The sequence below is a fragment of the Epinephelus moara genome, chromosome 17, assembly GCF_006386435.1.
Source record: "Epinephelus moara isolate mb chromosome 17, YSFRI_EMoa_1.0, whole genome shotgun sequence".
NCBI lineage: Eukaryota > Metazoa > Chordata > Actinopteri > Perciformes > Serranidae > Epinephelus > Epinephelus moara.
Window position 1 is genome coordinate 13,293,429 of NC_065522.1, and position 22,439 is coordinate 13,315,867.

Consider the following 22,439-nt stretch of genomic DNA (forward strand, 5'->3'; position numbering starts at 1 on the left):
GTTGGCATTGATTACACGTTTCTACTTTTGTCTTGCAGGCTACCTGACCACAAAGACTACTGCAAAGTGGAACCCAGTTACTCCAAAAGGACTCGATGAGCACGGTTTCCTATGATTTAATCAAAAGCATCAAAAGACTGGATGCCAAATGGAATTGTTAGTATGCACTATGATGTCTACACAGTTTGACTCCTTCTAACTGGGTTGTGTATTAGCTTATGTACTTGTCATAACAGAGCGTTAGACATGAAACTGGATGCCAAAGAGATTGTAAAAAGAATGGCAGGTGTCCTTAAAAGCTATCTTACTGTTTTTGGTATGAGTTACTTAAAGCTTTGAATGAATTGTGAATTTGCACAGTAAAGAGCACCAGAAAGGTACAGAGGAATAAACATGCCTAAAATGCTTAGCTGTTGATCATGTTAGAACTTTCTGAGTTTAAAAGCGAAGGGAAAGGGTTACTAAAGAATGTGTCACAAAAAGCCACTTTACCACACAAGAGATTACAAGATTTCTTCTACATGAAAAAATAACCAGTTTCTTGCAGTTTGACTTCCTCTCACTCTGTGGAGTGCTTTTATTTCTTTATTTAAAAACTCCTATTTCAGTGTTATCATGTGTCTGCCCCAGCTCTCTCTACCAACCTTTCAGGCGTTTTTAAAGAACACAAGAGGTTCCAGGAATATTCAGAACACGTTTTTTGGTGTAGATTTTGGAAAATATTGGGCACTCTTTTGGCACGACTTAAAAATGGATCCCAAGGATCCGTGTGAATATGAAGCTTCAGGACACCCACATAGATTTTTGGCTGATGAGACCTCTTTGCAGGGCTGTTAAGGCAGGGAAACTTACAACCTCAGATTCTTTTTGGTACATGGAGTTTATTGATCTCTGCGATTAACAGTCGCAATTCTTTCTTTTGTCTCTCAAACTTCAACCAAAGGAGGTCTAATACACCAGTTTATCTCTGACCACCAGTGTAGGTGTCCAGATCATGGGTAGCTATGTTGAATTGATTGCCGTTTGATTGAGAAGTATGTGACACATAACTCGAGGCACATCCCTATCTCCTCACATGCACACCTTCACACTTCCTTACATATTTACTGTGTTTTATGTCTTTGCACTGTATTTCTGTATGATTATTTTTCTTCTCACACTCCGTACAGTCATAAGCTTCCATTATTTTTGTCTTTACTCAGCTTTCCTTCCTGTTTCTTAAAACTAGTTCCTATTAGCAGCAAGTCTGCGCCGGTAGGACACGGACATTTGAAATTGTCATCTAGAAATAGACGAGGCGTTATTGTTTCTGTCGAGGGGGTTATTAACAGTCACATGTTGTAAATCTAAGTAGTGGACTGCTTTTTGGTTGGAAATGTTTTATATATGCAGCAGACTCTAATGCACAGTGCCTTTTGTACTTTTCTATGTCATGACAAGTTTGAATTGGAGCCATGATTTGTACAATTCTTTGATTTTAAATAATTTTTGTAACATTTAATTTTATTTTTATTGATTAATAATTGTTGAATAAACAATTTTATTTAACCATACCTGTGTCTCAAGCTGTTGTATTTAAGAGCACAAAGTTGAGCTTGAACTTTTAGTACTTAGAAGAAACCAGGGGCCATATTCACAAACATCCTGAGAATACTGTAAGAGAACTCCTAACTTAGCCTAATTTTTTTTAGTACGAGTCCTAGGTTAGAAGTGATTTAGGAAAGTTCTCAGAACAACTCTGAGCAAGGAAGGGACAGAAACTTTTACCTTAGTGAGCAGGTGTGGTCGACCCCATTGCATGGTGTGATGCATTCTTTTAACAGATGTAATTGGTTGTCACAGACAGGCCCTTTTGTGACCCTGTAAGGTGTGACAACTCAGTGGAAATAGAATGAACTTTTCCAGTTTTCCAAATATCGTTAGGTGGGAAATGTGTGTGTATCCCTAATGAGATCAACCACACGTATTATCCCTGCACTATCTAATCTGTGGGATTTCATTTTCTCACTGTCATTTAGCGTTTGGAGAATATTTCTCCAACCTCTTTGTGTTTCCACCATTTTCTCATCTGTTTAGGAAACTCTCAAGCCTCTTAAAAGTCCTCCTCCCTGCTCCGAACACTTTTTCACCTCAGGAGCTCTTTTAAGGTGTGAGATGCTTTGTGAATAACTTTTGGAAAATGTCACAGTTCTAAGAATTTTCTTCGAATTTTGTCGCAACTAGGAAGCTCTGTGAATACAGCCCCTGGTCTATGATCAATATAGTCATTTAGAAATTGTAAAGAAGTTCCTGATAATAAACGAAGTCTTTACCGAGTGAATCATTGTTACTGAAAGAAACATGCACAACATTTAAGGCCACAAACGCTGGGAAATATAGTGCTTTGCTGCCCCCTGCTGTCATGTTATCTTAATGCACCTTCTAACTGGCTACCCAACTAAAAATCCCCAGGCTGTAAATCATGCTGTTCTTATGCCACATATACATAAAGCCACCTTTGACTTTAACCAAAAACCTTAATGTTTTCTGCTGTTATATTTCCTGTAGTAAGGGTTGCCCTGCTGGTTTGAGCGATTAAATGGATTTCAGTTGATCCTTTTTTTCCTTTATTGGCCTTTGAATTGTGCATGTAAAGTATTGCAAATGGCCACCTTTATGAACATGGCCCAGTAACATTCATCCATTCAACATCTAATTTGTCATTCTTGTCCAGATTATTCCTGTTCACTAGATAGTCCCTTCTCTGTAGTGGGGCATCCCAAATTTCACCTCAATACAAGTTCTCTGTTACACGAAAAGGGTGTGACTCATCGAAAAGTACCAGTGAGCAATATATGTCTGACTTTAATGTGAGGGAGTGTCCAAGATTGTTAAATTCTCATAAGGGAAGCGAAGAAAGGTCTATCCTAACAAAATGATAACTTGTGGCTCTGTGATTAACTGACAGAGGACAGACTATATAGATGAGTCTGCCACTGGATCAGAATGTGGCCTGAAAGCGTAAAAGACTTTACATATTTCAAAGAATCACACCAGTTCCTTCCTAAAATACTGTATATACTGTCAAAAATTTCCAAAGTTTGATAAAGGTAGGGTCAAACCTATGTCAACTTTCTTCAAACTGATAGAAAAAAACATCAAATTTACTTGTGTGATCCTTGAATAATTTGACACAGTGGATTCTACATACTTTCCTTACTCTAATGAGCTATGTAATAATGCTGAAGTACAATCAATACCACAGATTGGGAATTATTATACGATCAGACCATGCTGACACATTTATTAGTTTCTTTCAGAGTAACTTTACAGCCACTTGCACAGCCAATGGATTTAATAATACCATAATCTTGACTGTGAAACAAAGGGATTTAAGGATTATTGTGTTATGTTGGCGGGGTAACATCACATAAACAGGTTTTAATGTCTCCTTAACGATCCGAGGCTCCCTGAAAAGGTCTCCTGATCTTTCTGTGATCTTGACGATTCAGAGCACGAAATAAACGAACATGCTTTTTTCATCCTCAAGAGGGAAGTAGAGGACTTTGCAGCCAAGATAAAAGATGCAGCTTGATCTAGGCTTTCACATAAATGCACACTATAACTCTTGCTTTATTTCATTGTCACTGCAAGTATCTCTTCATGCGTCTGAATTTTTGTGCACAAAAGTGTTCTAGTCTGCGCGCACTTCATTGACCATTGGTTAAGAAAAAAACAGACTGAGGAAACTCATGCCTGTAAAGCTGATATATTTGTTCACTTTTGTACATTTTCATTTTCAAGTATTCACCCTGAAAATCTTCATTCTCTAGCAGTAACAATAAAGATGATTCACCACAGGTATTTTAGGATTTTACTGACTCTTCAACAGTGCTGGAAATATTCAGAATAAGTTCTTCAGAGAGACATGAATGTGAATGTGAAACAAAATGGACTTTTATGCTGAAACTAAAATGGCAACCACATAATTGATTTAGCAAAACAGGTCGAGGATGGATTTTCACCCTGCTCATCTGCAACAAATAAACAATTTGTTGCCACTTGTAAGAGCACAACTCACAAATGCAATCAAGAAGGGATAATGATTTTTTTGTAAATGTCAATCCCACACCGGACAAGAACTTCCCTGATGTCCACTGGAGGGAAAACACACAACCATGCAATGTATTCAGAGAATCCTGACAATGTTCTGCCACTCAGTAGGCCTACTCTGCTCCTCACTGCACGGCACGTCTATCATAGTTTTGGTATGCTTAAATCTTAGCTGTCTTCTGGTGTGCGTGTCTTCTCCACCATCCGTCAGAGTGGGACTCAGCCTGTCAGCGCGGGCTCCTCCTCTACAGCTGCCGTACTTCATTAGGGGCCATCAGCTGAGCTCAGTGCTCCACTGTCAGAGTCAGACTCCTGTTTTCTCATTTCGCCCCTTTTTGCACTCTCTCTCTCCCTCACACACACAAACTGTCCCTCAAGCTCACTCACATCCTTCATCCTCATATGATTTCTCACTCTGTCAACTCACCTCAGTCTTTTCCCTCCTGCTGAATTTCCCCCTGCCCTCACTCTGCACCATCTCCTCTCCCCATGCTCCTTTTTAGCAGACTTATTCCTGCCTTTAAATCAGCATAACCTTTGTGTTTCACAATCAGCTCGCACATTTTCCTGCGCAGTGAGAACGGTTTCCATTGTGTCCGCTCCAAAATGTCACATTCAGACTATAGGAATACATGTGTTGTTTCATGCTATGCCTGCTGTGTACATTAGTCTTGTCAAAAGGCCTATGCGATCTTTCCATTGGAGTTTGGAGTAGTGCAGAAAATAAGCTGTGTGGCGAACAAATGTTTATGATACTTACATGTTTTGTTAAATGATCGCCACTTTTATGATCTTTGAAGCCTAAACGCAATCAAGCTACATCACAGTCACATGACCCATCATCCCTACCACAATGAGACTGGAAAGTCGTATTCGGCTGATGAGGTTCTGTAGTCTCATTTAGCCACTTGTTAGCAACTGCCTTTTTTAAGACACATAAAAGCTTCAAAATTTACGAGTGAGGTATTTACTGATGTATTTTATGTTGTAGAACAAAACATGAAAGTCTCTTAAGCTTTTGTTAACCATCCAACTAAAAACCCTTTCACAAAACCATTGTCTTTTAGACAAGGTAGCTCAGAATGCTAAAATGCTAACTCATTTCCGGGTTTTAGGACTCATTCCTGGAGCACTCTATGAAAAGACAGGGTTTGGGGTTCTCCTCCTGGAAAATCTGAGCGCCAAAACCTTAATTTCCTCCATTCTGTTAAATTTTCATGCACTAATCTATGGTGGAAAATCCTTTAATTTAATCTAAATGAAAGTCCTTTACTACTTTAATGTATTTATGCAGAGGGAGACAAATAATGTGTCCCCCTAAAATCTAAGGCTGAAGTTGATAGCCAAATTATGGCCTGTTTTTGATCTTATGTGGGTTGAGGTGAGTTTAATGAAGTTTGATTGCACTAAGTTGTGTGCAGGTTGTGTTTTGCTACATACTGTAAAGCTTCAATCAAAAGCCTAATCTCAGCTAAACACCCAGTCCCTTTTACTAGCCCGGTGTGGCTACACATTTTGACGCAGCAACACCTGTCACAATTAGACGCCTGATCTGGTTGCAAAGCAGTTAATTTTTTTTTATAGAAGGTCTTCGGATGTATAAAACCGGGTTGTTGGCTACCTTAAATTATGTGTCCATTCCACTATGGAAGTTATTCATATTCCTTTAGTCTGTAAGGGTCCTCAGATCAAAATAATCAAAAGGGTTTTTCATGAAAATGAATCCAAGTTGTGAGTGTAGCTATAACAGAACAATATGGTGCTGTCTCACTATGCCTCGAATAATCCTCACTCTCTCTGATGTGCTGTCTGTCAGAGGTACATCAAAAGAATGATTCATAATTGATATATCCTCCTCAGACCCCATTCACATTTTGGGTTTACTCGACCTTACACTTCATTCTACTTAACTTGGACCTGTTGTACTCGTTTGTGGACACCTTTTGTGCCATCTAGTGGTAGTAAGAGCACAATACACTAATCCATGTAAGAACAAGATGGCAGTCATTTCTGCCAAGTCAGTCTGTGGCTGATCGTGACATAAAAATGGACAAGGTCCAAAACCTGAACACATTTTATGGTTGAAACTTGTTTATTTGTGATTAAAAATGTTTGTAGTTTGATATGGCAACAGATTTGATCAGTTTTAGCAACAGTAACAAGCTAAGACACTGTTAATGAGGAAGTACTTGTTTGAAAATATTGGGACTTTCATGTTGTCTCCTTTGAGGACTTGGGACTTCATTATCTGTGACAGTTTTTATGTGTTTTATAATTATCTGGTCGTACTGATCCCAAATAGCTAGTAGAAATTAAAAATGCACACAAAACAAAAGTTTGGGTCTCAGGAGGATATTATCCGAAGCCAAATTTTTAATAAGCAATATTCATAATGGTTTAAATAAACAATTTGATTTTATTTCCCAACTTTGCTGAGCAACTGTTCTGTTTGAAACGAATTAATGGCCTGTCTCATGTAGACACCCATCCCAAATATAGGCCTGTTGATTCCAGTGGGCCATTAATGGAAGTTTTACGGTATTACATATAAAAGTCTGAGGTTCACCGTAATTCTCTTGAAGAGAGAAGTAGAATTCCACCTGCAATGCAGTGGGTCTGTATTCTTTTGACAACCTTTATCTTACCAAATGATTAGAGGCCTCCAACCACGAGAGGAGCATTAGATTATATCATATCATATTATATTTTGGCAATTTTTATTTTTTCGAATGGAGAAGAAATTGTGTACTACTACCTACATCATATTCCTAAGTTGGGGCTTTACGAGGAGTACATGAACGCAGCTCACCAACGCACCTGAGTAGCGGTGCCGCTAATTACAAACACCCGGTGACTGCGATGGTGTCGATACCAAGCCGTTAGTCTATCAATTCGAATACCAAAACCTGTCATTTAAAAGTGACAACTGAAACCAAAAGATAATTGGCATTATGAACTTTATCCTGGAGTAATGCTTGGGAATCCCCAGAAGTGTGTTTTAACTGCGGACAAAGTCAAAAAGGCTCCCCAGTTTTCCCAGCACTTCGGCCATGATGAGACACCGATGAAATGGAAGACACCGATAGGACCAGCCCCTGAGTTGGTGAGTCATTGTCTGTTTTGTTTTTGTCGGCTTTTCCTCTGAGAAACCATACCTTTTTATACCTGGAAAAACTTCTAGAACATTCCGGCCTATTTGGTGAAAGTACAATTAGCAATACTCAGCTAACGGTTGTAAAAAAAAAAAATAGCTATAACGTTACGTTAGCTGCAGTGTTGGGGAAGTTAGCTTTGTAAGCTAACAGGGTGTCTACAGGTCCTTACAGAGTCTTAAAATGTCTTAAATTCAGTTTTACAACAATAAGTCCTTAACAGTCATTAAGTAGTCTTAAATTTTAATTTGTGAGGTCTTAACTACTGCATTTCTAATGTTACAAATCTAAAAAAACAAAAACAAAAACAAAATACTGTCATTTTACTTCATACTTGCACTTACCTGTTGGCAAAATGTAGATTGACTTAACTTACTTTAATAACCATATTCCTACATAACACTACTATATTATATATAATACTATATTCCAAATAACTTGCTTACAATGCTTACCTGCGATGCTTAAATAAGTAAATCATGATTTGTCCTAAAACTTTTCCTAAATTTGGTTAGAAGGTGTTCTGAACGGGTCTTTAAAAGCATTAAATTCAACTGTCTGATACCCGTAGATACCCTGACCTGAATAACAATGTACATGATACAAAAATATAACACATATGATACATAAAAGTCACATGCCAGAAAAAAAAGGCCACTCTATTGAGATTATTGAAAAGAGTGCCCACTTGTTCACAGGTCATTCATAAACCAAAGTAAATAAAATAAATAGATGGGGGTACTGCACCAAGCAGGATTACTCAGTTACTCAGGTAACTTCAAAAAAAGCATGCAACAACTTCTCTGAACATTTGTTTGTAAATAGCCATAATCAATACTTCTGACTTACTGTGGTCAGAGAGGGTTCAATTATGGAGATGCAATGGTAAATTACAAAGAATGAATCATTTTCTTTTATTGCCCGAAATTGTTTGTAGTTTCAGGAGTTAACTACACAAAAAAATGTCAAAGAAAGTAATGTAACTACTTGAATAACGACGCAGATATGAATGTTGTTAAATGCTTAGTAAATGAAACACAATACAAGTACAAACATATTATAACTAAAAAACTTTTTAACACTATTTCTTTCTTCAACCATGTGTTCATGGAGGCTAATACCTGTTAGTCGAAAAAAAGAAACTTGCAATAAAGACATATTTAATTATGAGGGAGTAATATGACTTTGCATTTTTTGTATACCTGCAATGAATGTTAACTCTTAATTATAAAAAGTTGAAATCAAAATAATTCTTCTTGGAGAAAATATACAGTCAAAAATATCCTAAGAAGTGGAGGTTTCGATTAGAACTTTATTAATAGTACACATAATCAAAATTTGGTGGCAAGAAATTGAAAACTAGAGGAGAAACTAAGCTTTGGAAATTAAAGATTCTTTGTTCGGGTAATATTTTTTAGAATTTATAATTAATTTGATTTAGGACTGGGCAATATGGAGAAAATCAAATATCACTAATATGGCTAAGTTGGTAAAGGCAAAGCACCAACTATTGTTCAGTAGGGGTGGGAATCACCAGCAGATCCACGATACGATATTATCACGATATTTGAGTCACAATTCAATATTATTGCGATGTTGCGATATGTTGAGTATTGCGACATATTACTTTTATCAACTGTTAATTATGTCCTTAAAGGAGAACTTTGTCAACACCTGTTTTATCTAATAAGTGAAGTTTTCAGTCTGCTCATCTCTACTCAGCCATCATTGCAGCAGCAGCAAAATGTATTTGGTGGACTGAAAAAGCAAATGATTGTATTATTCTAGTCGGCTGCCTAAAGTTTATTTGATGTATTAGGGCTTATAATACACATACAAAGAATTTCAAAGGTAATACTTTGTATGTGTATTCTTTGTCATTCTTTTCACTTATTTGTAAAGGTTGCTCAGAGGGCCAACCTTCAGAAAACCAGAACTAAAAAAAGTATTGTGATTATAGTCATAGGACTTTGCAAGGTCCCATGAATTTAAAAAGTTTTCACATTATTTTTTTCCCAACAAAATCCATGACATGAACTGGGAGGTCTTAGGTGAGTTGGTGAAGAATAACCCACAACACAACAAACGAAATAAAGATGATATTACATTTAGGGGAGCTGTCTCCAGAGTCATTGGACTGTATTGTGCATGCTGCCTCACTGGTATAGCTTACCGAGACACTTGATGGAACTTAGCCAAACACAATCCATTTCTGTGCTTCTCCTGCTATGACAGGTCAGGATGTCTGCTGTGAAGAATCTATAGCAAACAGTTGAAACAGATTAACCCTTTTAAGTAGTGGTCACAAAATTAAATTAAAAAAAAAATGGAACAAGCTACCATTTTAAGTAATAACTGCAGTCTTCTTAAATATGCTGTTGTATTTTCATAGGAATGGAATTGCTCTGCATTCTTGGGTGGCGCCAGCATCTTTGAGGATAGAGGTATGTGGCTTTGTTAGCTGTCATTTTCTGTCACTGTCACCAGTCATTTGTGATGTGTCAGTCGTTCATCATTAGAAATGTATAAAGTACACGTGAAAGACAAATGCCCATATAAAGAGAAGCTCTCGAGGGTGTTTAACAGGGTGGTACAGTGGGGTTCAAACGTCTGAGACCACATTGAAAATGTCTATATTTTGGAAATAGTCAGAAAATTTGAGGATTCAGGAACATCTAAAAAACAAGAGGAAATGATGACATGTCAAATTAAGGAGAAATATTTGAGATTCTGCACCATTTCTAGGTCACCAATTAAATTTAAGCAAGTTACAAATTTACAAAAGATCAGATCACTTCAAGTTCTGTTCCTTCATTGAAGCATGTGTTCAGATGACACTCAGGTGGATTTGATCTACTCATCTGAGGCTCATTCAAGTAACTCACCTTGCAGCCAGTGTTCGCCTGTTATGAATATGGCTGTGCCTCAAGTTTCCAACACATCATTGCTTACTAGGTGACACTAGTAGTATGGCATCAGAACCAAGTGAAAGTGTCAAAGGTCAAAATTTTGTTCTACGTAAAGAGGGGTTAGACAGAAGGTTTCTATTTGGCCAGTGCATGGAACTCTAAGGGCTCATTTATGCTTTACATCAGATATGGACATGGATGGAGCCTTCTGTCCGTACTCTGCGTTCATTTCGTCCGTATTTGTGTGTGTTGTCTGAAAGCTTACAGATACAGACGAAATGCAGCAGAGATCATGGAGTCAGTGTAGTGTAGTTTAAGTGAGATACGCCCAAATGACATGAGGAAGATATTTTAAAAATGGGGAAATGTGAACAAATTAGTAATATGGTTGAAAAAATTCTCCGTCCACATGTCGTAACGTACTTAATAGCTTCAGAGACCACTGCCATCTACAACACTGCCTCTGTTAGAAGGTACGTTATGATAGTCTCCTCCACCGTTGCCGCGTTTGCTGCTGTGTAAATCTTTTGACTCTGCCCACCACTGCCATCTGTAGGCTGTATTTACGCCAACATAAAGAACGCATGGAAGTATGAGGGCAGGGACGTTTACGACGTTTCAAACAGACATTTATTTTTGTACGCAATTGGAGTATAAATGAGCCTCAGAACACTTTGCAAGAACTAGCTACTGGCTGTAGCTCAGGACGTAGAGCAGGTTGTTCTCTAATCAGGATAGGGCAGGATGAGGCTCCTGACGTCCACCTGTCTGAGTTTCCTTGGGCAAGATATTAAACCCCACATTGCTCCCAATAGCTTTGCCATCACTGTGAGTGCATGTGAATGTTTAAGAGTAACAGGTAGCACCCAGTGTATGAATGTGGGTCAATGGGTGAATGTGGCATGTAGTGCTAAAAGTGGTCAGAAGACTAGGAAGGTGCTATAAAAATTCAAGTTCCTTCTATTTACCATGAAAACCAAACAAGATCAGGGAGTCCTCACCTTCATAAACGTCATAGATAGCTAGTGAGCTTGCAGTATTGCATAAAGGAATTTTGCTCTTCCACTATCTGGTGACTGCATCCTGAGGTGCTTCTCATTGTGAACTCAGGAATTTATTTTTGCCTCGCTTTAATCTTTATAAAATACCATCATTTTAGACATAAACTGCTGGAGTCTTTTTGCAGTACATGGTTCTCACCAAAAATAGATGCTTTGACATTTGTTCTAAAAACAGCCTACACTGACTCAGACGTGTAAATACAACGGATAAGTGCAGATTCTTAAAACTCGAGTCAACAGCGTTATTCCATAGGCTTTGTATGGAATTGCGGCGCCTCTAAATTTTGTTTTGTGTTCAATCCAGACATACTGGTATTTTTCTTGGAGGCAGCATCTAGTGGCCATTAGAGGAGTTATAGCTGTGGGCATTTTATGTACCTTTTGGTGATAGTGGTTGTTGCTCGGGTGTAACTAGACAGCAATAGAAAATTGTTAAAAAACAAAACAAAACAAGAAATGTATGTTTACCAGTGCTAATGCAGTGCTAAAGCAGTGGCACCCCTGCTTCTGCTGTGTGGTGTGAAGCTTGTTGCCTAGCGTCTATATAAATGTATTTGTTGCTGCAATATATTTTTTTTAATGCTGAACTAACTTGGTTTGTTGCTGTAGGGGGCAACAACATTTGTAAAGTAATGATTTTCTAGCTTTAAGCTGCAAGTTTATGATTTTTATCGCTGACTAGATCTCCAGCTGTGAGGAAAAGGATTTCACTGTGTCCCATTTAAGAGGGGGGATTGACAAAGGCTGGAGTTGAGAGTGATAAATTTTAGTTTTGAGATTTAGTGTTGCTTTTTCTGTAAAGAAGTTCTCATTGAATTTGAAGTGCCATATCAATAGTTTAATATAGCTTTTAAAACTGTTAGGTTTAAACTTATTTTTTGTGGCTGTGATTCACTTAACAGCCTTTTTTTCCACTTTTTTTTTCAAATGTGCTATTTCCCTCTACCCGCAGTGTGTCTTCCTTTTTCATTTTCCTGCTTTTCCTGACTCGTTGGTAGTTCTTCTTCAGCAGACCACCCTGTGCCCAGTTGTGTACATGTGCGTACACTAACAGGCACACGCAGCCCACGGGCTTCTGTTCTTGTTGTCATCCTGACAAGCAGTAGGATCAGGATTATGGGTAGAGGCCCTCTTACTTGGGGCAGAAGAAAGTGTGAAATCTGATTGCTTCGGAAGATTTAAAAAATAGGACCCCGTGAGGTCGGTGGAATCCTAAATACGAGCAGGCTGAAGAAGTATAGCAGTAGGGTGTAGTCTGTTCCGGGGATTTGCCAAATTTTCAGACTTGAGAGGGTGGTTTAATAGAGGACAGAGAGAGGAAGCTGCAGGGTGCATAGGTGGCAATAGCTACTTTTTCCCAGCACCTCTTTTGCAAGTTTAGTTTTGTTAATGCAATTCTGTTAACATGCTAAAGGATGTTTTTGTGTCAAGATGAATCAAATACTTTGGAGGTAGTTATTGTCTTGGTGTTTTAAAGCTACACATGCAAATGTCATCCCAAATGCATTTCTAATATAAAACAAGCTTTATAAATTACACATGTAAAGTTCAGAGGCAGAATATTTGACACACAGGATGTCTCTTGTGGCATTATCATAATTCATCACTAGGGGGCATTAAAGTATTGTGTGTTTGTTCCACTCTAGCCTGAGGCTGTTTGGCAAAACCCACTTGCCAGTTTGCACCACTTCCACTTATGAACCTCTTCCACTTGCCTGCATGAAACGAAATCACTGTAATGACTGCATGGTGCAGAGAAACAGTAGCACAAGAGTGAGAATGAAGAGCTGTCTTTTGGGAAACATATAAACATAGCAGCATGTTTTTTGTTTTTCTGGCAGTACCAGAGTGGAGGAGGTGTGCCACGCCAGTAGGACACACGCTGAGATTAGCCACATAATGCCAATCTCTTGTCTTACTGAAAGACTTTACAAAGGCTGTCAGAGATCGTATGGCTTTGGTGGTTGAAGGCATCAGCGGCAGCATGGCGTTTTTTGTTGCATGCTCTGCTTCCTGTATGCCTTCCCATCTTTATCTTTTCTGTCTTCTCCTTATAATTTAGGTGTCATATTTCCTGATATTTTCCCCTCCGCTATATATAAAATTCAACTCAAGATGGTATTCTATGACGACATGAGGCTGCTGTTTGTTTTTGTTGCCTTCTCCAGGCGTGTTGTTTGTTTCTCTACACCTGCAACAAACCGCTATCGTCTTTCCTCACCTGCAACAAATCAATATCATAAAAGAAGGAAGCTTAGACTCTATAATACGCCGACAGCAATAACAAGGATTAGAGTGATAGAGAAATGTACAGAGCAAGAGCGAGACAACACTGAACTTGAAATGTGTCTTTCATTAATAAGTGCTCGCTGTTAACTTTTTCTCCCTGTGACTTTTGAGTGTTTTTAATTGCAATTTGAAAATTTTAATCCTTTCTTCAGCTGAGAAAAGTTTTTTCTTTGTGCCTGTGCCATAATCTTCCTGCTTTTCACAGAGGCCACGCTGATTGCATGTTAGTGCTTTGACCCCAGCAGATCGTTTTTGAAAACTAATTTAGGAAACTGTTCACATACTTTTTTTGCTTTGATCACTAAGCCCCCAAAGTTGTTAACATTAAACTGTAAATATTCATGCAAAAATGACATCAACTGTCGAGCCTTTGAAACATGATGGTTCTGTGTGTGTGTGTGTATGTCGTCAGGATTTAGCGATGTTGAGGTAGACAGACCAAATTCTCCTTTGATTAGTTCTGACTACATGTCTTGCTGTTGATTGTTGTTGGTTCATGTGGATTGGCTCAGTTAGGTTTCTATAAATATCTGTGTCAGCAGCTGAATGTTGCAAAGTTAAATTAATACATCATTGTCCTGCTGTAATAATTTCTTTTAAATCAACCACAGACATGTCTTATCCTTGTACTTTCGCCTTTATAAATTAGCCGTTTTAATCAAGTTCCAAGTCTTTATAAAATGTTTACTATTTCGTTTTAAGCGAATTGCCCTTAATATACTTGGGCCTTACTTACCTTTGAAGAACATCAAGGCTGGAAGTTTAACACTTACTAAAAAATATATATATATTTATGTATTCCCTCTTTTGCACTTTAAACCAATCAGTTAAACCTGATGAAAAGAAAGTTGAATATTTTTAAAGGGCACTGCTAATGGGTTGCAGGAGCAGGACTAACAAGTTCTTTGAATTCAAATGCCTCTTAGAATATTATTTTACTGTGAATGTCATATTATAATTACATTATTGGGTTGTAAAGATCCAGAGTGTTGAGTTAAAGTGGGTTTTTTTTAAGAACACTTTTACAATATTTTTTGCATTGGTCGAAGTTTTACACAATTGCTTGTTTCAAATATATTATACAAGCGAAAGTGAAATATGTTAGGCTGCAAAATGGCCAGAGAAGATGGAATTACTCACACACTCATCAGTGGGTGGCAACAGCATCCTCAGTTCTTAGTGCCTGAGATGATGTGGTAAACACGGGTTCAGGTAGAAGCTTGCTGGATAGAGGACTCAGTGGCTTGTGCCTGGGAGGAGAAATGGGGCGTAACGCATTGTATCCCTGTACATCTAGGAGCGTTGCTTTTGCCGTCTCCCTGGAAACCATTACTGTGCTGCCACTTGCAGCGGTCTGTCACGGATTCAGGTGGAAACACAAGCATCTTCGTGTGCCAGCGGAAAAGGGAAGGCGAAGTAGAAATGGAGGGGAGCATTTGCAAATGGCTCTGAAGTCTGCAAGCTTAAAAGTGTTGATAACCACGGATTAGCTCTGCCTTTTCCCTCGAGCAGCTGTAACTGTGTGGTCTCTTTCTCCTCAACCTTTTCTTTGTCTGCACATGCTGTATGCAGAGTTGCATGTGTGCACAAAGAGTATGTGGGTGATGTGTTTGTGAGACTGGATCGATGAGTTTTATTCAGTTGGATAATTATTTTGTTGTCTTTGTGTGTCATTACCTCCCCCAAGGTTATGTTTTCAGTGCTGTTTGTCTGTTTGTCAGCAGGTTTACAAAAAAAAAAAAAAAAGCTACTGGCTTGAATTTCGGTCGCCAAAGAATAACCAGTTAAATTTTGGAGTGGATCTGAGTCATGGGGTGTACTCACAAATTATTTTTCACTTTCCTTAACACTGCAAGATAGGGCACTTATCTTTGGTGGCATCTTAAAATCCAAGTTCCAAGTTAATCCAATCCAAAAGTTAAAATCCAATCTTAAATATAGCCAATTGCAGAAGTATGTTAACTCTTTATCACAATCCACAGGTACCAATATTCCTGGGGGATAGCCTACACAAACGTCATACAGAACGCAGTCATCATGAAGCATTTAGGGATTAGCTTTTGCTCTTGATTGCAATTCAGTACATAATAAATGCAAAGCTGAGATGATGAGGTTTCTGGCCGCAAACATTTGCCATAATTCTAATAGTTTTGGAAATATATCCAGGCATATATAGTTCTTGCACTTGCAAGTTTGCATGTCATAGAAGACTGAACTATTGGCCTTGGTGGAGGTCGGCCCTCTCTGAGTGCTCTTCTAGTTTTATATGTTCTCTGCATGTTTTGAACCGCTTATTTATATGCAAATACCATAAAGATACTGGGCTGTCTTGTACTTCAGCATGCTTACCCTGATATTATTTTGCATAACTTGAAGCAGTACAACAAATGTCTTGTGCTCGAGTCCAACCTTGAATATGAGGTCAATAAGGTAATCTATCCCTCAGCCATTTAAAGTATGCTCAGTTTTGCTAAGCATGAAATGGCTTTGCAACTTTGTCATTTGTTTGATGCCAAGGAGGAAAAGCAACCTTATCTTTGACACTTGTTTAAACAGACCATGGATGCATATAATTTGTAATCTCCATCATCCACTCCTCATGTATTTGTGTGAACAGCTTTGGCTGCAAGGATCAGTTGATTGACATTGTGCAAGCAGACACAATTTAATGCTCTCAAAGACTTTTAGTATTCAGAGTGTTTATTGTTCTGTGGTTCCTTTGCATGCTGCAAATTATCAAGCTTGATGCTCCCGTGTTCTTGGATGATCAAAGCACAGAGCTTTATTTACACTATCACTGGGAGTATTGTTGCTAGCACTGCACTTGTTAGGCAGGTATAGTGTGATTGTATTGGCCGAAATGATTGTGATAATCATTAATTATGTCATCCTAAATGGAGTTCACACATGCCATACTAAAAAGAAAAAAGACAATTTCAGTGAGTTTACCACTTGATGTTGAGCTAGTATGTGCAAAAACAAAATACAATACTGCTCCATAGAACTCAGCTTCATGATTTATTGTGCGTATGTACTTTGCTTGAATGCTTTCAGGCGTCAGCTGTGTGGTCAGAGTTGTCCCTTTCCAAAATGGCTCAAATCCCATTGCTCATCTCAAGTGCTTCCAGTAAAGAAGATACCCTTGTAATCATGCACATCATAAACAACTTAATTTTCATTAAGTGTCTTTATGCATAATGGTAAATTTAATTTAGACGATCCTATGATTAATGTTCTCAGCTGACTATCCTTAAGAGGAGCGGTGGGATAACATGTACCGCTCCTAGCATAGTGGAGGATTACACATTATAGGGGCCAGGTTTGGGCAACAATGCATAAAATGTAATAGGGCTGCAGAGGACCGAATTGTAAATCATTGTTGGGATAAAGACAGGTTAAAGACATTAGTTGGGGGGAAAAAAAGCACTGATTATCTGTTGGATGATTTTTTTGGATATTTTTTGTGAAATTTAGATTTTGAGGTTTTTATTTTGATACTTAACTATGCAGCTAGAAGTTTATAGATTATGACTGGAAATCAAAACACTCAAAATGTAAATTAATTACCATTTTTAAGACATAAAAGCCCAAATTTGAATCCTTACGATATTAGGGATTGGCATAATGCAACAAGCCGCTTACAGTGCAGTGCTCTAGGCCCTTGTCTTCTTCATCCTACAACGATAATGTCATTCTCATATGCTTATTTCATAGGGAAGAGTACAAGTAAATATTCTTTGACATTTGACAAAATTGTCCACACAAACACGTGCATACACAGAGAAAGATCACAACCCCCACTGCTGTCATCAAATTAATTCATTTTGGATTTCACAAATATGACCTGTGATTGCTGGTTGTCAGTAGGGAGGGGGGGCAGTAGGCAGCTGATACATGAAAAGATTGGGAGAGTGCAGCGTGTTCCCATTATCTTGTCCCTTGCATTGTAATTATCACTCCTGCTCTTTCTGCACCACTGCTCCCATCTCTCCTCGCCATTGTAATCGTGATTGACTGGTGCGGCGGCCAAAACAGCGCAGTCTGAAAAGGCATCAGACACACATCTCATAACCGCCCTGCCATTTGATCTTCTCCTCCTCCTCCTTCACACTGACTGCTCCTCCATCTCTCCATCCTTCTCGTTTTTTCAGGTTGAAGGGAAGTGGCAGCCAGACGATAAGAAAACATGCTTGTAGATGAGTACAGATTCGACATGCCAGAAGCATGTTGTTCAGTGTTTTCTTATTGGTGTGATTGAATATAATTACAGTTTATGTTCGACCCATGCATGGATTGATAATACATGCGTTCAATAGTGCTGGGGGCTGTGCTAAGCTATATGGAGTGATGTATATACATAGTTTTGCTTGCAGCCATTCAAAGTACTGGTTGGCGAGAGATCATTTAGAAACACAAATGTGTTGTGGACGTAGTTTCAGTAGTGTGGACACTGTCTGCTCAGTTTCCCTCGAGTAAAAAATTTTGGCCTTCAGTTTCATTGGTGCTTTGAAATGCCAGACAGAGTCTTGCTCTGCGACAGGTCTGAATGATACACCTTGTCAGAAGGGGAAGTTCATCAGCAGCCACTGAGAGTGCCATCGATTGAGCTGCCCTGAGCCCCGCCAGGTAATGGATTGGATTTATCCCTCTCTGGATAAAGCTTGTGCTCAGATGTGTACACACATGCACGCATGCACCGACACACACATGCCCGCAAATTGCAGTAGTGCTCCCTGCACATTTCTGTGCATTTTACACAATCAAGCACCTACACATCACACACCACACATACATCTACGCAGCACACACTGACAGCCTGTGTGAAAACTTGTGTGACATTCAGCAGACATTTAGACAGTTGGGATCAAAGGCGGTGATGTATTGTCAGCAGCTGCATGGATAGGGAAAAAACAAGACAAGGAGATAGTACTTTGATAGATATCAGGACATTTGTCAGGCATCTGTCTGCTTATTTTGGGAGTGAGAGATGAGTATCATCAAATCCATATTTTGAGGAGGAAAAACGGCTCAAAGTTGATGGAAGATGTCTTTGATGTGAAGGAGTCACAGCAGCTCAGCTGTTTTCTCGAGTATTTCTTGTGTTTTTGTGGCCAACCTTTCTCAAACAAATATTAAGCAAATCGTCATCAATAAATCGTTTCGAGAGCCATTTAAGCATTTCAAGTCTCATTATGAAGACAAGGGTAAACAGATTGGAAGATGTAAAACACTCGATTAAAGTGGCATTCTACTTGCTTCTCTAAATCTTAAAGAGGCAATGCATCATGAATGTGTCCAACCAAAGATGAGCATAGTTGAAGAGCAAACTAATTAGACTAATCTTTTTGCCAGGAGGTTTACCTATAATGGTTATAATCTATGGACTGTAATATGATTCAGAAAACACTTAGTGGCAATTCATCTTTCACTGTGCCTCAAGGCAATGGTGTGCGCGTTTGTGTGCATGCATGCATATGCACAGATTTGCAAGGTCTGAATTTATTTGTACTTCCATTGTAACCATCACTGTTAATGCTGAAAACTGCAGAACTGTACTTTCAAAACTCTTTGATTGTGTTTATTAATGAGCAGAGCGATGCGTGTTGATGTTATGAAGTGTAACACTTGTCTGATACATGCTTTTAAAAATTACCTCATCCATCATATATTTTACTCACAGAACGACTACCATGCTTGTATTTCTTGTGTTATATGTTAAGAGTTCTTTTTTTAAAAAAAATGGACATTTGAATGTGTCAGTGAACAGAAAATCTGACTTAATAATGCTTTTCAATGGATACGCAATGTTTTTAGAATACAGATGGCTGTGGTCAAAGTTGTAGTTACTGGTTCAAAACCTTGATGGCCCTTGCTAATGAGTCTGCGTGGCTGAAGCATCTGTCTGGATATCTAATATAGCTCGCCATGTGGAGAATGTCATCCACCGTCTGGCCTCTAGCCACAGTCAAGTCTCTACTGGCAGGGTTAACATTATAATTAGTCTACAATCATCATCCTGAGAGGTTTAGTTTACTTTGTGCTGACCATGACCTATTGGAAGTACCATTTTCTTTTCAATGGAAGTTTGTATTATACTGAAACCACAAGAGAGGCAAAAGGGGCTATAGGTGAGATAGATCTGTGCTGCCTTGTTGTAGAATTAAGAAAAAATGTATTGCATAGTTTCTGCAGGGATAATTAAAGTGGGGTTATGCAAGGTTTTATGAGTGCGCTAAAGTGTCTGTAATGTCAGAGCTGCAGGGTGGTCGTTTATGCTTTACTAAAGTTGTCATGCCATTCTCAATAATTCTGAGGTGTATTGCGTATCATGCCATTCTCCATAATTTCAAAGTGTATTATGTAAAATTATTAGGGCTGAAATGGATGGGTTTTGGTGGGGAAAAAACATTGCTCCTCCATTTCTTGCTTGGAGTGAGACCATGAAACTTGCAATTACTACAGTTTGAGACTTTCTCGGTACCACATAGCCATCATACAGACTTCAAACTGTTACAGTCAAGGGCTCTTTGGGCGCCTTTTCACTCTACGGAAATCAGAAAAACTATGAGCAAATACAGGCAACTCGGCATAAAAGCTAATGAAGCACCCACGTACCCGCTGTCGCAAGGTAATGAGTGTACTTAGCTCTAAGGGAAAGGACATCTCCAAAGGATTTTCAGTGTGTGCCCACTTCCCCAAGTGCTTAATCATGGTGCTTGATTATGAGCAGCCATTAGAAGCCTGTGAGTCAGCCCCACTCATACACTGCAAGGAATTATGGTGTGCTTGATTGAATTCAACATTCTTTGCCCCTGGTCTACGAGAGCTTGCCAAAAGATGGCAAAAAAGCCTACAAAAGCCTCTTTGAATTGGTGTATCACTTCAAGCAAGATGACAAGCCTTGTTTGGACTGCGCTTTTTATTAGCCTCACCTCGTGAAACTGGCTTGCAGCCCACCATCTGACTCAGTCACGTTTAGCTCGCTGCATTTTCTCCACAGGTGGGAGCTGTTCAGTCACTGTCGGTCCAATTCTGAACATTACAGCCCATGGCACCTTTAGGAAAGGAAAGTAATAGCGGCAGCAGATGAGATCTGCAAATAAATGGCCATGTTGCTAGCTACAGAGGAGAAAGGTAATAGCTGCAGCCATTTGAATACTGTCACCACCTGCAGATAGTGTGTATTATAGCAGTATTTTTATATCTGTGTGTGTATTTACAGTTATCTGTGAGCAAAACAAACTGAAATGATCTGGATCTTAAGTACTTGAACAAAAATTAGGGATGCACTAATCCAACTTTTTCTCTCCTGATGCAGACTCTGATACTTTAATTCAGCTTCTCAAATGATACTAAGTACTGACCCAATTCTAGCTCTCTCTTTCCCCAAATATAATATCTGTATACCTTGTGCGTTGAGCTCATTGGCTCACCCTTACTGAATGAATTTACTGAAAGCATCACAACAAATTTTGTAGTTGTATGTAATGAGTTATACTCCATCCCCTTAAGATATTATCTGTGCCGATAATGATCCGGTGCATTTGATTAATAAAGTACAATTCAGCCCCTGGCTATATATCACTAAATGATCAGGCACTTCACCACAGCACAAATTAGTGTAACTGATTTTAGTAATACCTAAGTACATAGTTCAAATATTTAATACCAAAGACGAACTTAGTCAGTCTTCTCTTACTACTACTACTTCTCCTTTGGCCTCTGCATCCTCCTGCTCTTTTCACTTTGTTTTTTTTCCTTTGAATGGATAAAGTTTGTTTAGGGACCTTCCTCTTTATTATTAGCCTTAAATATCTGTGCTAAGGAAAGGTAAGACTCCCCCTCTGCCTTTTTTTAATCCATTATCACTCCTGTTTCCTCATCCCATCTCGTGATCTCTCTGTCCCTTTCTCCTTTGTCTCTCTCATCGCGCCACTGTGTCACTGGGCACACCTGCTTCATCCAGCTGTCAATTACAGCACAGAATTACAGACTGGCACACAATTAGGGTCCGCCTCACGCACTGGCCCACGCTGGTAATGAGTTTCCCCAGTCATTGATCAAAGTCACAATCACACTCTAGCCCAGAGTTTCCCAATTAATTTTCCCTTCTTTTTTTTTGCGATCCAGAGAGCATCTATGTTGACCCGTCTGAGACTGTTTCTATATTTACATGCCCAAGCAGCCAAATTTCCCACCCAAGGAAAAAAGAGATGCTCCAATTCCAAGTCAGGAATGACTGTTTTTAAGAGAGCATGTGTAGAGGGAATTTAAATTTGCACGTGAAAATTGTTTCCCACAATTTTGAAGTGTTAAAAGAGGGTGGCTAGCATGCTAACCAAGGAGCCAATGAGGTAGATGTACAACTGATAAAATTCTTCCACGTTTTAAAAATTGGGTTGTCAACACATGATTTTAAAGGTATTTTTAAAAGCACATACACTACAGCTGCAGAGGACATATTTGCCATTGTACTGGAGCAAATGTCCATACATTTTACCTCTGTGTATTTTTCCTTATCCAACAAACTCATCAAACTCCTTGGGCTGTTGCTGCAGATCATTTAATAGAGCTCTCATCTGAGAAGGGGCTGCATGTACATCTACTTCTCATTATGCAAGTGTCAAGACTTGAGTAGTGGGCTTCCTTGCAAATAATAGAGGAATGACATTGCTTGTTTGTTTTCCCTTAGATGTGAAATGCGCTGAAGCAGGAGGGAAATAGGTGGTGGGAGGGGCGGAGTGAAGACGAGAGTAAAAGAACAAGCCGAGCATGGTCGCACACAGTGTTCAAAGCCGCTAGGCACAGGTTTCTGTGACTGACAACCTGCTGTAGATGGGAACCCCCCAGTCACACTTTGCTGTCTCAATGAAATTGCCTCAGTGATACCGAGACAGTCTGTAGTCTTATTCTTCTTTGCCATATTCACTCGAGCA

The 22,439-nt window shown here is 39.0% G+C and overlaps 1 protein-coding gene across 2 annotated transcripts in view; it reads left to right on the plus strand.

The window, feature by feature from the left end:
* Positions 1-1,545, plus strand: part of LOC126404249 (inactive ubiquitin carboxyl-terminal hydrolase 53-like) — a 33,812-nt gene extending 32,267 nt beyond the window's left edge. For both annotated transcript variants that reach the window (XM_050067335.1, XM_050067334.1), the window contains exon 17: positions 39-1,545. In XM_050067335.1, the coding sequence (XP_049923292.1) occupies positions 39-115 (77 nt within the window). In that variant the 3' untranslated portion in view covers positions 116-1,545. The remainder of the gene's footprint in view (positions 1-38) is intronic.
* The last annotated feature ends 20,894 nt before the right edge of the window (positions 1,546-22,439 follow it).